Consider the following 15,242-nt stretch of genomic DNA (forward strand, 5'->3'; position numbering starts at 1 on the left):
TCAATTCAACGTGCAACAAAAGGACACTGAGGCACTCCAAGAATTTTTCATTTATTAGGGAGTCTGGGGGCCCCTAATCATTGGGTCCAAGATCTTCCTCTCCTTGGGTGTTAGCTACTTCTATACACTTGGGAAAGCACTAAAAATAGAATGAGACAGTACAATTTCATGACTGGTTAATACCAGAAGAGGGGAAAACTACGATTAGCTAAGGGGCATGTCCATCAACCATAACCACTTTGTCACCAGGCTTTTGAGTCATTAACTGCAGGTTTTTCCCCAGTGAAGGCATTCCACCTGCTACCTCAGCAGGGGGTTTTCTAGGAAGTCAAATATCTGGTGTTTTGGTTAGCACTATCCTAGGAGTTAAGGAAGTGGTGGGTGAGAAGAGATGTCAACAGGTAGCAGCGATGATGATTCATAGGGGTGGGGGTATTGATGATGCTATGGCAAAGTCCAGGCTTAATTCAATATAATTATACACAACAGACAGTCTTTTTTTTTTTTTTGTGGGGCAATGGAGGTTAAGTGACTTGTCCAGGGTCACACAGCTGGTAAGTGTCAAGTGTCTGAGGCTGGATTTGAACTCAGGTACTCCTGAATCCAGGGCTGGTGCTTTATCCACTGCACCACCTAGCCGCCCCAGCACAACAGACAGTCTTATGATTTCATACTTTAATCTACAATGATATCATTAATACATAATATCGATATCAGTAATATAAAAGAGGGTTTTGGTGTATATATATATATATATATATACACATATATGTGTGTGTGTGTGTGTATATATATGTATATACATAGATACATTTTATCTTAACAGCATTAGCATATATAATTAACAGACTCAATCCTATTCTGCTTAATTCATTCATACAATCACTGATACACATCAAAGCACAATAAACTGAGTAAATGCTGATTAATATGAGTAGGGGACATCAAAATTATCGACACACCAAACAGATGCCTTTGCCCAAGGAAATTGAAAATAAGAGGATAGAGACTGGTCAGATATAACTGAGGAACAAGATAAGAGACTAGGAGGTTATGAATTCTAGTCCTAACTGATGTCACTTGTATTCTTTAAATCTCACTTTTCTCCTCTTTAGAATGACAATGTACAAGATGATCTCTGATATCTCTTCTAGCTTTAATATCATATGGTTTAATGATGCTATGAGGCTTATTTTGTTTTCCCAAGCACATAGTAGGCATTTAACAGATGCTTGCTGATTGGTTGATGGAACCTTCAAATCTATTAGCAATAGTAATTCACATAGTAATCCTGAGGCTGCCCTTTTCTAAATAGTCTTCCTGGTCTTCACGTATCTTCATTTTGAAGCTGGTTCCCCCATGCTTCTCTGGGAAATCAGCCTATCATTAAACTTTGCACTGGTGTTCAGCATCTGAGGTTGTTGGTGGTGGTTTTAGGTTTTTTTTTTTTTTTTAAACTAGTTCACTTTGGAACTAGTATCATTGCTATAGATTCATATATTGCCACTAGGTGGTGATAGAGACACAAAATAAAAATTGTCTATTTCAATCAACCACAAGGAAAAAGTGATCAAAATGAAATTTATTGTTGTTAGGAAGCATTTCTTAAAACTTAGTCAGTCGATCATATGTAAAGAGGTGGTTAAGCATTATCATGTTGCCCTTTAGGTAGGTATAAATGGCAAGCAGTTCATATCAATGAATAGCAATGGCCAGGTAAACCTAGTAGTCCCCCTACTAAGTCATCCTCTCCAGACCTCTGTCTCAGCTTTGGGATTGGCCCTAGAGGCAATTAGCCAGGCGAGCAACCCCTGTGGAGATTCTGCGTAGAGAATGCCCCCGTGAACAAACACTGGAGCCCCAACTCCCAGCAGATCTAGAAAAGAAAGTGCCACCTTCCTTTGCACTGTGAAGTGGTTCAACATCAGATGCTGGTATGATTTTATTAATAGAAATGACATAATAACCTATATCAAATAGTTTGTCTTCTCAATGAGAGGGCAGGAGGGATAGTGGCAGAGAATTTGGAACTCAAAATTTTAAAAAATGAGTGTTGTGGATAGAGCACTGGCCCTGGAGTCAGGAGGACCTGAGTTCAAATCTAACTTCAGACACTTGACACTTGCTAGCTGTGTGACCCTGGGCAAGTCACTTAACCCCAATTGCCTCACTAAAAAAAAATGAATGTCAAAATAGTTTTTACATGTAATTTGGGGGGGAAAATAAAATATCAAATGAGTATATTTAAAATTGCAGAAAAAATTGAAACAACATAAAAGAAGATAATAACTAGCATTCCTATGTCACTTTATGGTATGCAATATGCTTTACAAACAGTAAATCATTTTATCCTCAAAGCAACCCTGGGAAGTAGCTACTATTGCTCCCATTTTACAGATGAGGAAACTTAAGCATAGTGAGGGTAAGTGACTCACCCAGGGTCACACAATCAGTAAGTGTCTGAAGCATGACTTGAACTCAGTTCTTTCTGCTTTGTGGTATTTGTTCTATCTCCTGCACTACCATCTTACTTTGCTGCTGCACTCTAAACATTACTGGGCCTTTCCAATTGCCCTGCAGCTAGCACCCCTTACAATAAATGTATTGTTTGCCCCAATCTAATGAGAAGGGGTAGCTAGTTGGCAAGTGGATAGAGTGCTGAACCCAAAGTCAAAGAAGACTCATTTTCCTGAGTTCAAATCTGGCCTCAAACAATTATAAGCTGGTTCACCCTGGGCAAGTCACTTAACCTTTATTGCTTCAGTGTCTCCATCTGTAAAAATGATCTGGAGAAGGAAATGGCAAACCACTCCAGTATCTTTGCCAAGAAAGCCCCAAATAGGGTCATGAACAGTCAGACATGACTAAACAATAATAACAATTGAATGTGACCTCCTTGATGATGTGAACTGTCTTAATTTTCTATTTGTATCCCTCACACTTAACACAGTGTTTTGTACATTTTTAGGTCCTTTAATGATTTTTTTTGCTCATTCATTCATGATTGTAAGATTATCTTTTTACACAGTCCAAACATTTTTATTAGCTTTCTTCTTCTTCTTCTTCTTCTTCTTCTTCTTCTTCTTCTTCTTCTTCTTCTTCTTCTTCTTCTTCTTCTTCTTCTTCTTCTTTTTGGTGGGGCAATGGGGGTTAAGTGACTTGCCCAGGGTCACACAGCTAGCAAGTGTCAAGCATCTGAGGCTGGATTTGAACTCAGGTCCTCCTGAATCCAAGGCCAGTGCTTTATCCACTATGCCACCTAGCTGCCCCAGCTTTCTTCTTTTTATGTTTAAATTCTCTCTTATAAATTAAAATATGAAACTTTACTATTTGTGTGACCCTGGGTAAGTAATTTAACCTCCTAGTACCCTCTAACATAGCTCCCTAAAACCACCAGTCTCAGAGATGATGAATGAATTACATCACTAAGAGATTCCTATATTAATGAAATGATAGGTCTGGTGGGGAAAATGCACTAGAAATATGAATTATTTATAATTAGCATCAGTATCTGGCCTTCCCTTGATACCAGACACCCTTTAATCAATGAGGTCATACACACACCTTTGTCTCCCTAGAAGTAAAATGATAAAACCTTCGTCTACTTCCCAGTATTTGAGGTTCCCTTTCTCTGACTCATTCCGACTGACATTCTTGATCACTTAGTCATAGGAAAATAAATTAAATAAGGATGAATCGAAATCTGGAAGTGATATCAGAAGCTATCTAGTCCAGCTTACTCACTTTATAGATAAGGAGACCAAGAACTTTATAGGTTAAAAGAATTACCCAAGATCAGCAAGCTTCATAGGTGGAATTTGGACCCTGGTCCTTAATAAATATGCAAAATGAACAACAGCTAGCTGGCATGGTGCATAGAATGCTGAGCCTGGAGTCAGGAAGTCTCATCTTTGTGACTTCAAATCTGGCCTCAGACACTTACTAGCTTTGTGACCCAGGGTAAATCACTTCACCCTGTTTATCTCAGTTTCCTCCTCTGTAAAATGAGCTGGAGAAAGAAATGGCAAACCACTCTAGTATTTTGCCAAGAAAACCCCAAATGGGGTCACAGAGAGTCAGATGTGACTAAAGAACAACTACATTCGACTCCAGAGCTCTTGGTTTTTCTAGGGGACCATACTGCCTTACCATCCTTAGTCACTGTTTCCCATCCCCAGGTTGGGGCTCCTGGTCCTGGGTGAGGAGGTTGGCCTCAGAGGCTGGTTAATGGATTAACTGGCTTTATGGTGGGATGGGGAGGGGGAGGAGAGAAGGAATATATCAAGGATGGCCTTGTATTTTTAGTTTCTGGAAATCTTGGACAGAGAGATGGAATAGGAATCATCAGGATGAGGGAGGAGGGGGCAGAAGGGGAAGTACCCATGTATATTATTGTCCCAGCCTCTTTCCCCCCATCAAAAAATAACTACAGAAGGTTTACCTAAATGTAGTGTGGAGTATTGTAGAATGCTGGCTTTTGAATTAGGATACACCTGCTTTGGAATCATTGCTCTGAACTTTCCTAGTTATATAAACCTAGACAACTATTTACCTCCTCTGAGACTCAGTTTCCTCATGTGTTATAAATGGGTAACAATACTTGTAGGGCATACTGCTCAGGTGTCCTGGAGAAGTTTAAATGAGATAAGGTATGGAAAAAATGTTTTTTAACCATAAAACACTCTAAATTTCTCTTTTTGTCTTCATATATAATTTCACTGATAAACTCCCTCTAACAATGTAGATCTATAACAGTTCTGTGACTTGTAATCTTAGGCTATTGAGGTTAAGTGACTTGCACAAGATCACACAGCCAGTATGAGTCTGGGGCTGAATTTTAACCTAGGTCTTCTGGACTCCGAAGGAAGCTCATGATCCATTATGTGACATTGCCTCTTTATGCAAAATAGTAAGTGGCTGGTGGGACAGCTCTCTTCAGGTATTTTGAAGGGCTTGTCATATGTAAGAAAGATAAGACTTGCTTTGCTCAACTCCAGAGAACTATGAGTGATGGGTAGAAGTTACAGGGTGGGATGAAATATATGATATAACTTGCTTGACAATTGTTGGGTCGTTTCGATCATGTCTGACTCTTGGCAAAGATACTGGAGGAGTGGTTTGCCATTTCCTTCTCCAGCTCATTTTATAGATGAAGAGACTGAGGCAAACAGGATTAAGTGACTTGGCCAGGGTCACATAGCAGTAAGTGTCTGAGGCCAGATTTGAACTCACCAAGATGTGTCTTCCTGACTTTTAGCCTGGTGCTCTTTCTGCTGTACCACCTAGCTGCACCACCCTGACAATTAGGAATGCTAAAAACCAAAATAAGCTACCTTTGAATTCTCCTCACGGGCTTTCTTCAAGTGGAGACTAGCCAGTTGCAAGTTGTCCCCCTCATGTTGTAATGAACTATGTGGGAAGTTGGACAAAATGCTTCTAAGGTCCCTTCTAACTAAGATTCTGTGATTTTTATGTACTGGAATAAGCTGAGAAATATTAGGAAAATTTTATAAATTTAAAGAGTAAGCACTTACATTATCATTCGACTGATTCTTAGGTTTAAATTTGTGGCTCCAAATGCTATTCTAAACTCAGGCATCTTTCCTCATCTTTGCTTCCCTAGTGCCTACTACCCAGTTCAGTACTTTATAAATATTTGTTGAATTGAGTGGTCCTTTTTTTGTGCCCAGAGTCAAATATCCAGCATTGAAGGTACAGCAGTGGGGCAACTAGGTGATGCAGTGGATAAAGAATTGGCCTTGGATTCAGGAGGACCTGAGTTCAAATCCAGCCTCGGATACTTGACACTTAACTAGCTGTGTGACCCTGGGCAAGTCACTTAACCCTCATTGCCCTGAAAAAAACAAAAACAAAAACAAAAAGAAAGTACAGCAGCCCTGCATCAAGTAGAAGTCCTGGATTAACTCTGATTAAGTTAGAAAAACAGCTCCAGCTAGAGGACATCACACCAACAAATAAAAACCTACTTCGCACATTTATCATTTTGTCTGTTTGTGCAGAAGTTTTGCACAACATTCCCTTAGTTCTTCCCTTGTAAAACTGGCTTATATCAATATTGTGGGTGTTTCATTAAGTTTTCACAGCCTGAGTGGAATGTAGTTGTGGGGTATTAAAGAGTTGTCCTGGCCTGTGAGTGGAGTGGGGAAAGAGTTCCTAAAATTTTGTTGTTGTTCAGTAATTTCAGTTATGTCTGACTCTCTGTGACCCCATTCGGGGTTTCTTGGCAAAGATACTGAAGTAATTTGCCCTTTCCTTCTCCAGTTCATTGTAGAGATTAGGAAACTGAGGCAATCAAGGTTAAGTGACTTGCCTAGGGTGACATAGCTAGTGTCCAAGGACAGACTTGAACTCGGGAAGATGTCTTCCTAACTCCAGGTCCAGCACTTTATCCACTGTGCACCTAGCTGCCCCTGTGATTATTCATTCTTGTTACAAAAAAATATGTGTCTTATATTTTCCCAATGGGGTCTAAACACCTTGAGGGCAAGGGCCACGTTTTAGACATCTTGTCTCCCAAAGCATCTAAAAGATCATTGAAATAGGGGAGTTATTCTTTGACTCATTAATTTAAAGCTGGAAGAGACCTTTGATGTAATTAGTTTGGTCCCCTCACTTTATAGATGAGGAAACTGAGGTACAAAGAAGTTTTATCCTGCCCAAGGTCATTTAGGTAGTAAGCAGCAGTGTTGGTATTTGAACCAATGTCATCTGACTCCAAATCTATAATGGTTTCTCTTTATCAAATAGAAGAATGTTTGATTGATCCTTTGGCTTTGTGACATGTAAAAAGTTTGAGAGACATAGTTTTGAAGGAATAAATCATTTTTATTAAGTATGATAGGGGAGTAATTAATAAAAGGATGATCATTTTGGAAATCTCTTCCTAAACCAAAGACCCCTCATGCAACCGACTCAACATTTATATGCCCCTGGAAGAATAGGTGGTCCTAAAAGTGGAAATCAACTCTGATTGGTTAAGAAGTAATGAGAGATTGAATATTATAATGAGATGTGAGCTTATTCTAATGATATTCTGGGGTATGACTCTGATCTCTCAGGTCTGGACAAAGAGACTTATCTATATCCATACCACACCATCTAGGGTAATCTAGACAAAGGGGGAATCAACTTCTACCCCAGACCTGTCTGATTAAAACACAATGGGCCAGAATCTAGCAGTCCACCTAAAGTAGATTTCTTTACCTTTTAATCAGATCTAAGTTTTATGGGTTTTGCCTAAGATTCCATCTCATTATCAGCCCTGTACTCAAAGGCTGACCAGATAATGTGTTCTAATTATTGTGGCTAAACTGTGTTTTCTAAAATCATTGCTACTTATACAGTAATGGCTATTGCAGCCATTTTGGCAGAAAGCATTTATTATTAATTAATATCATATATGCTAGTAAAGAACTGACCATGTAGCAGTTAGCACAAACAGAAAAGCCCCAGAATACCCATGCTATCTCTCAAAGATACAGCACATGTTCTGAAGGAAAGTTCAGAAGCCCTACAATATCTATACTGCCCTAAGATCAAGTGACCACATTCTAAGACAAGAGAGGAGCAAAGCAAGAACCAAGATGGAGCCAAGATGGCGACCCTCACAGGGTCAAGGATTTTTATACTTTTTTGATAGAGGTGGGCCATTATACATTGATCAAAAATTAATTGGCTAGCATTATTCAATTCCATTGGTTGACATGACCTGAGGGGTGGTCCAAATTAAAAAGAGTTTTACAGATGATATAAAGGGGGAAGTGAGCAAAAGATTCTCCCAAAGGGCAAAAGGGCAAAGTCTAGTATGGGATAATCCCTTCAATCCTTCTATGAGCTACACAAAAGAATCAGTCTCCATTCTATTTGTTGTACCTGGGCTCATCTTAGGCAGGGGCTGGTCCCAAACAAGATTTGCTAAAGTTCCTCAAGAAGACTGAATGGGAGGGGGGAGGGGGTTGGAGGGAGCAAGAGAAAGGACTGAAACTGAGTCCATCAAGAAACTCATTATCAATAATTATTTCCTCACAATAACTTATAGGTGGCATATCTTCTGATGAGGAAACAGGATGAAAAAAAAACCTTTGTCCTCCTTCAATAATTGGTTTTTAATATAAAAGAGAAATAATAATTTCTCTCATTATAAATCAACTTTAACAATATCCATAAATCCAAGGTACTGTACTAGGTGCTGAGATATAAACACAGAAGAAAAGATCTGACTCCTCAAGTAGCTTACACTCTGCTGGGAGGGTATAACAAAGACAGCCATAGTAACATGAGAAGAGAGACTTAACAACTAGGGAGACCAAGGTAGGCTTCCCAGGGGAGGTGGCACTTAGGGCTAAGCGTTTGAAGGAGATTAAGCTTCTTTCTCTCGAAGGTAATTGTGTGAAACCCTTGGCCTCTAGGATCCCTGGTGAACCTGAATGGGGAAGTTCAGAGAAGGTGTTTTTGCTTTCCTTTAGTGAGATGAAGTTATTCCTGGAACATGGTGTGATTGCAAGTCACTGTAACTGAGACAAAGAAAGGTAGATTTCCATTCTCCTGATTCACAGACCACTGTGTCTTCTACAATTCTGCTAGGCTTATTGTTATTGAATCAGTCTTTAGTTTGTTCTGCTCATTTCCAGTGTTATTGACAAAACCTCAAATCAAGGCATCTAGGTGGGGCAGTGGATAAAGCACCAGCCCTGAATTCAGGAGGACCTTAGTTCAAATTTGACCGTCAGACACTTGACACTTAACTAGCTGTGTGACTCTGGCAAGTCATTTAACCCTTAGTGCCCCTGCAAAACAAAACAAAACAAAAACTGAAATCATGCTACACTTGCTACACTGCATCTTTAATTTTTTGAAATTCAATTTTATTTTATTTTCATGTCTATATTTTCTTTCGTCTCTATTTGCCTCCATTCTCCTACCCTTTGAGATAGAAGAAAAACAGCCTCATTCCATATAGGTATTATCTTCTAAAAGGAAGAACAGTGGGGACAGGAAATAATATCCCACTGCTCAAAGCTCTATCTCAGAAGAATAGTAGTAAAGTATGGGTATTTGGGCATCAAAAAAATATTGAAGACTTGAATCAGGTCAAAAGACATTTCCTGACCTTTTGTTTGTTCTCTACAGACTCCCCTGCCAACTCTAGGGATAGCATTAAAATTTCACAACTACACAATAACCAAGAAGAATGTGAAAGGTTGTGATCATGGATGGTGGGAAATCAATGAGCACATGTAAGTGATTGTCATAGCAATTAATAATAATAACTTTTTTGGTATTTTATTTTATTTTTGAATAGAAATAATAACTTAAATGAGATAACATAATAAGTATTTGCAAACCTAGTTCTCCATAAATGACCAGCTAGCTAACAGTTAACATTTATAAAGTGCTTTAAGTTTTATAAAACCCTTTACACATATGATCTCCTTTGATGTATGAATTGCTGAGTAAGAATAGTCATCTAGTAGAATTCTCCATATCACTGGGCTAGGATATGTAGGTTGGGGCTATTTCAAAGGGGACAAGGGAAATCTAGATTGACTTGGCATTCTGAGCCAGACTAAGTAGTCTCTAGGTCCCATGTTTTAAATTGTACTTTAGTTTCTTTTTTCTATGAAAAACAGACATTTATTTATTTCCCATGACCTATTTCTCCCTCTCCCCCCAACCTCAACTACTCCCATAGATGGTCATACCTTTGATCTTGTCGTGATCACATGATATGATGCACAAGTGTTCCACTTCCGTGTTCGTGAATTCTAACATTTGATCAGTTATTCCATCCCTCCTCCTACCAGTAGATTGCCCCTTCTAACATGCCCACTTTCTCATTTATCTTTATTCTTTCCTGTCTGCTGAATGCTTCTCTACTGTCTATAAATAGACCCTTGTCTCAACTCCTCACTCGATCTGTCCATCCCCCCTAGCTATTGCCCCATATCTCTCCTCCCATTTATGACTAAACTCCTTGAGAAGGTCAATCACGTGGACACTGTTAATCACCTTCTCCTTGATCTCTTCTCTCTAGATTTTCCAGATGCTGCTCTCCTCTGGTCTTCCTTTTCCATGCCTGATATCTCCTTCTCAGTTTCCTTTGCTGGATCTTCATTTGGGGTACTCTGTTAATTATGTGTGTTCTCCGGAGCTCTGTCCTGGGTCCTCTTCTCTTCTCTCTCTATTATTTGGCTTGGTGACCTCACTGGCCCTCATGGATTCAGCTATGAACTTTAGGCAGATTATTCTCAGATCTATTTGTCCAGCCCCACCCTCTCTCCTGACTTTTAGTCTCACATCTACAATTGTCTGTTGAACATGTCAAACTGGTTATCACATAGATTAAACATACCCGAAACTGAACTCATTATTTTTATTATTGCTGTTCAGTTGATCAGTCATGTACTGATTCTTCATGATTCTTCTTCATGACCAACCATCCATGGAGTTTTCTTGGCAAAAATCCTGGAGGGGTTTACCATTTCCTTTTCCGGTGGATCCTTTTGTCCGACAATTAGAGGTTAAGGGACTAATGAGCGCACACATACACATGAACATACTGCTCCATATACACACGTATACACATATGCATGGACATGCATACATATATACACATATGTATACATCTAGATACATGCACATTCACATACACAAACACATACACATACACATGTTCAGATCTAGCCTCAAGCACTAGTTGTGTGGCACTAGACAAGTCACAACTTCTATCTACCTCAGTTTCCTCAACTGTAAAAGGGGAATGATTATAGCAACTACCTCCTAGGGTTATTGTGAAGATCAAATGATATAATATCTGTAAGATACTTAGCACAATGTGTGGCACATAGGTGCTTAATAGATGTTTGTTCCCTGTTTCCTTCCCCTCCTTGATAGCAGGAACTATTTGTTTTTTGCCTTTCATTGTATCCCCTAAACTTGGTATGGTGTTGTTGTTCAGTTGTTTAGTTGTGTCCAAATCTGTGTGACCCTGTGGACCATAGCATGCAAATACTGTCCATGGAGTTTTCTTGGAAAAGATACTGGACTGGTTTACCATTTCTTTCTCCAATGGAAACTCTGCCTTATTCAAATCCAAGTCAAGACATCTCCCCATAATGTCACTGGTCCTCTTCAAAAACAAAGGGCAAATGACAATATGGCAAACAGAAGTTAAGTGACTTGCCCAGGGTCACACAGCTAGTAAGTGTCTGAGGCTGGATTTGAACTCAGGTCTTCCTGACTCCAAGCCCAGCTTGTCTAGCTGCCACCTAGCTGACTCCAGCTAGCACAAAGTAGGCACTTAATAAATGCTTGTTGACTTGACTTAGTTTCTTAAGGGCACATAAGTAATTTGATTGAAGGAATATATAAAGAACTAAGTTCCTACGTTTCTTTGAGAAGGTAATATAACTTTAGTCCAGGTTTAAGTTTTGAAATTAAATCAACAGATTATCATTTGTCATAGTGAACTTTTAGTGAGAAGACCTTCACTTTTGAATGTTCTGAACTTCAGTAATGATGCTCCTATATACACTATTGAATTCAAGCAAAGTTGTTCTTGAAGATTTCATTAGAGGATATCATAGCCTTGTTAGGAGAGCAGCAGGGCATGATAGAAAGAATGCTGTATCTGGAGCCTGAGGAACTGAGTTCAAATTCTGGCTCTGCCATCTGGGTGACCTTGGATAGGTCGCCAGACCTCAGTAACCTCCTGTGAAATGAAGTTGTTGGGCTAGATTATTTCCTTGGTCCCTTACATTTTATGATCCCAAAGATCATTTTAATACTAATTGGACTGTGTGAGAGAGTGTAATGCTTTATTGAGTGACACTGTCTCCTGGCCATATGTTCCCCTCTCCTAGTAAATCTTTTTATTTGGCAAGATTTGTTATGAGCCTCCAATTCTTTGGGTGAGCTAGCTAGCCCTGGTGAGCTGGTTCTCAAGTTCCCACAACAAAACCCCTCAAGAACCACCCAAAATGAGGTCACAGAGTCATACATAACTGAACAACTGGCTCCAGAGCCAGGGGTCTCTCTCCTGAATTCTGCTGCTCCCCAAAATGGTTCATTGTACTGGGGGAGGGGGTGGAAAGGTGGAGGTCCTTAGGTTTTCCTCAATAAAGCATTACACTCTCTCACACAGTCCAATTAGAATTAAAATGATCTTTTATTTGGCTCTAGAGAAAGTGGCCAAGGGGGAAGTCAAAGACTTCACCCCTGGGGAAGAGGTCTCAGAAAACATCCTCCCAGAACAGAAGGAAGGCTTTAAAAAAAAAAAAACTGAAACAAAACCAATCAATTATCAATCAGGTATTCCCAATTCAGTCGAATGTGCTACACTCCATAAACAAAACTCTCCACCCATACCTCAGAAACTTATCAGATAAGGAATATAATGTAGCCACTTTATTTTTCCTGCAGAAGTTGGCAAGGTTGAATGCAAGACAGGGTGTGGCCTGTAATCAGATCAAAGCTAATTCTGTACAGTTCAATGCTTAGACTAAAAAAAATTTGTTTTTTGCAACATTTACACATTACAAATAATTCCCAATTTTAACTATTCTACCACGAAATATTTTAAGAGTAGCAGTAAACAGATCAACAGCTGTGAGATGGCTACAGGTTATTTCTTCTGGGCTATGCAGTGAACTAAGAGCCCATAAGCTAGGAACTTCTCACTGAGCTTGCTTTTTATTGACATCACACCATAATAAGGGCCAAGGTAAAAAAGGAAACACCAGAAAGGGATGAAGGAATTTGTGATCCTCATGCATACATGTTAAAGGCAATGTTGGCCTATGTTTAAGGGATCTTCCCCCATTCCTCACAACCTGCGGTTTTAATGGAATAGTAAGACCTAAATAAGATGGTAAGACAGAGGTCGCCCCAGAGTCATCCATGGACTTACCTCCTACATCCACCTTTGAGGAGCATCCCCTACTCCAGTGTCCCAGTTTACTGCAGCTGCCAGAATCTCAGCTACCTGGAGATCTGCTGGTAGCAGACGTGATGGCTGCTGCTATTAGCAAGGCTTGTTCTATGGAACGTGAGCCTTTTTTTCTCTCTCTTTGGCTACTGCAAGGTCCCTGTTATAAAAAATCTTAAAAGAAATATTAAGGAGTTGTTAGGGTGGGGTTTGGGGGCACCAGTCTAATTTCTGGAGTTTTCTCCTAATGTCAGGAGCAGATTGGCTAATAAAATGTATATTGAGGACTGCTATTCCTACATCCCTTTCTGGGTATAGATTAGTCTGTTTTTTCAGAGAGTCCATGAGGTGACTCATGAAAAGAGCTGGGTTTTCATCTGGTCTCTGTGTGATCTCCTTTACCTTCTCATAACTGACTGGTTTCTTAATCTCCCCCTCCACTTCTCACTCCCTCAACAAGGCAAGTAATCATGTGGTTTCTATGGGCCCTGTCATCTCTATCATGATAGTCCCATCATGGGTCCACAGGTGGAACAGCTGTAGTTCCAGGAACCCCAGCCCAATTTCCAACCTGTGAGTATTCATCCCTGACTTGTACCAGCAGGTCCCAAATCTGTTTTTTCTCATCGGGGGTACAACAGCTGGCAAGTGTAATTTGCAAGTTGTTCCAGGAAAGGTCAAACTGCATTGTCACAGACTTAAAGCCATCGATGAACTTTGTGGGGTTCCCTGAGTAACACCCCAATTTCTCTTTAATCTGAGACAAACTGCTCATGGAAAAAGGAACATGTATTAGGGTTGTACCCTTCCCAATGGGAAATGCCCTTAATGGAAGCAGGGGAGCAGTGGAAGATGCTGGTAGGGACCAGGGTGAAACAGGTTGGGGAGGGGATGAGGGGGCTAATGGAATAGGTGGCTTGGTGAAGGCAGAACCAGAGGATTGGGTGGAGGAGCCAGGTTAATCTGTGAAGTGGGTGGGGAAGGGGTAAAGAGGACTGGGGAATGGGTGTAGGTAACTACAGATTAGGTAACGCAGATGGGAGCAGCTGCTGAATGGAAAAAAAAATAAAGGAATAGGGAACATATTGGAGCTCCCCCAGATTGTGACAGGGGTATAGCTATGAGGGGTACAGCTGGATGGATTGTGGAGACCGTTGTTGGGTGGGGCAAATAGGAGAGTACTGATGTCCACTCCAAGTGTGGCCGGAGCTTGGCTGTGGAGGGCACAGGAGATTGGTTCTGAGATCAGCCGGTGGGCAAAGAGGAGTCTCAATCATAGAGTGGTATGACAGGGGTTGACCCATAGGTACAGAAGCAGGGAGGGAAGGAGTGAAGCCAGGAACAGGTAGGGAATGAGGCTGAGGAGCAGGAGGGGATGGGGTCCCAGAGGAGGAAGATGTGCCAGAAAGATTAGCTAATCGCTTGGACTTGCGGTGATTTTCTAAGGCAGTCATCTAAGAAATCATTGAATTCCTGTGAGGAACAAGGCATTTTAGGGTTATGGAAAGCCTCCTGTGAGGAAGGAGGCATTTTAGGGTTATCCTGGGCCTCCTTTGATTCAGTTGGCTTTACTGGGCATATTCTGTTCCTTTCCTTTTGACTTCTGGCTTAAAGCCATAAAGGCCAGTATGCATGGACTCTCTGTCCATCTCCCTTCACACCTGCAAAACTTGTCCAATTGCAAAATGGTATTATAATTAAGAGTTCCATGTAAAGGCCACTTCTCTTGGAATCCTAATTGATACTTTGGCCAAAGAGTGTTACAATAATAGATCATGCATCTCTTTCTCAAATTTGTAAGTTCTAATTTAGTTCAATCTCTTAGGATGCACCCCAGAGGTAAACCTTTCAGAACATTCCCTTTCTGGCCTATGGCTGTTCCCAGATATCATCCTGTCTAAGGAGAATGGTCTGAACATGGTTCAGACGTTAGGTTAAGGTTTCTCAAGGGAGGGAGATGCTGGCTGCCTGTCTCATGGAAGAGCTGAGTGCTGGCAAGGGATAGACACACAAACACAAAAGTTCTTACCCAGAAACATGGAGTTTGGACGTCTGGCCGAGCTTTTGGAAAGAGAGGGAGACCCAGGCTGCCGTTGCGTGCAAAAGCTGACTGTCTCTACCTCTCCATGACTCAAACAGGAGGTTAAGTCAGGTAGGAGAGGGAGAAAAGAAACCCAGAAAGGATGTTCCTACCTCCAGGTTTTGTGTGCCAAGAAGAAAGAGGAAATTTCTTGGGCTCCATGTTGGGTACCAGTTATGTTATGGGGAAATAGGTTGGGGGTTTGCGGTAGGGGTT

General features: G+C 40.6%; 1 protein-coding gene across 1 annotated transcript in view; it reads left to right on the forward strand.

The window, feature by feature from the left end:
* Positions 1-15,242, forward strand: part of TMPRSS7 (transmembrane serine protease 7) — a 101,512-nt gene that overhangs the window by 48,863 nt on the left and 37,407 nt on the right. The window contains 1 exon segment of the mRNA XM_043997077.1: positions 9,151-9,257. Coding sequence (XP_043853012.1) covers positions 9,151-9,257 — 107 coding nt within the window.

This window comes from Dromiciops gliroides, chromosome 3 (genome assembly GCF_019393635.1).
Source record: "Dromiciops gliroides isolate mDroGli1 chromosome 3, mDroGli1.pri, whole genome shotgun sequence".
Classification (NCBI taxonomy): domain Eukaryota; kingdom Metazoa; phylum Chordata; class Mammalia; order Microbiotheria; family Microbiotheriidae; genus Dromiciops; species Dromiciops gliroides.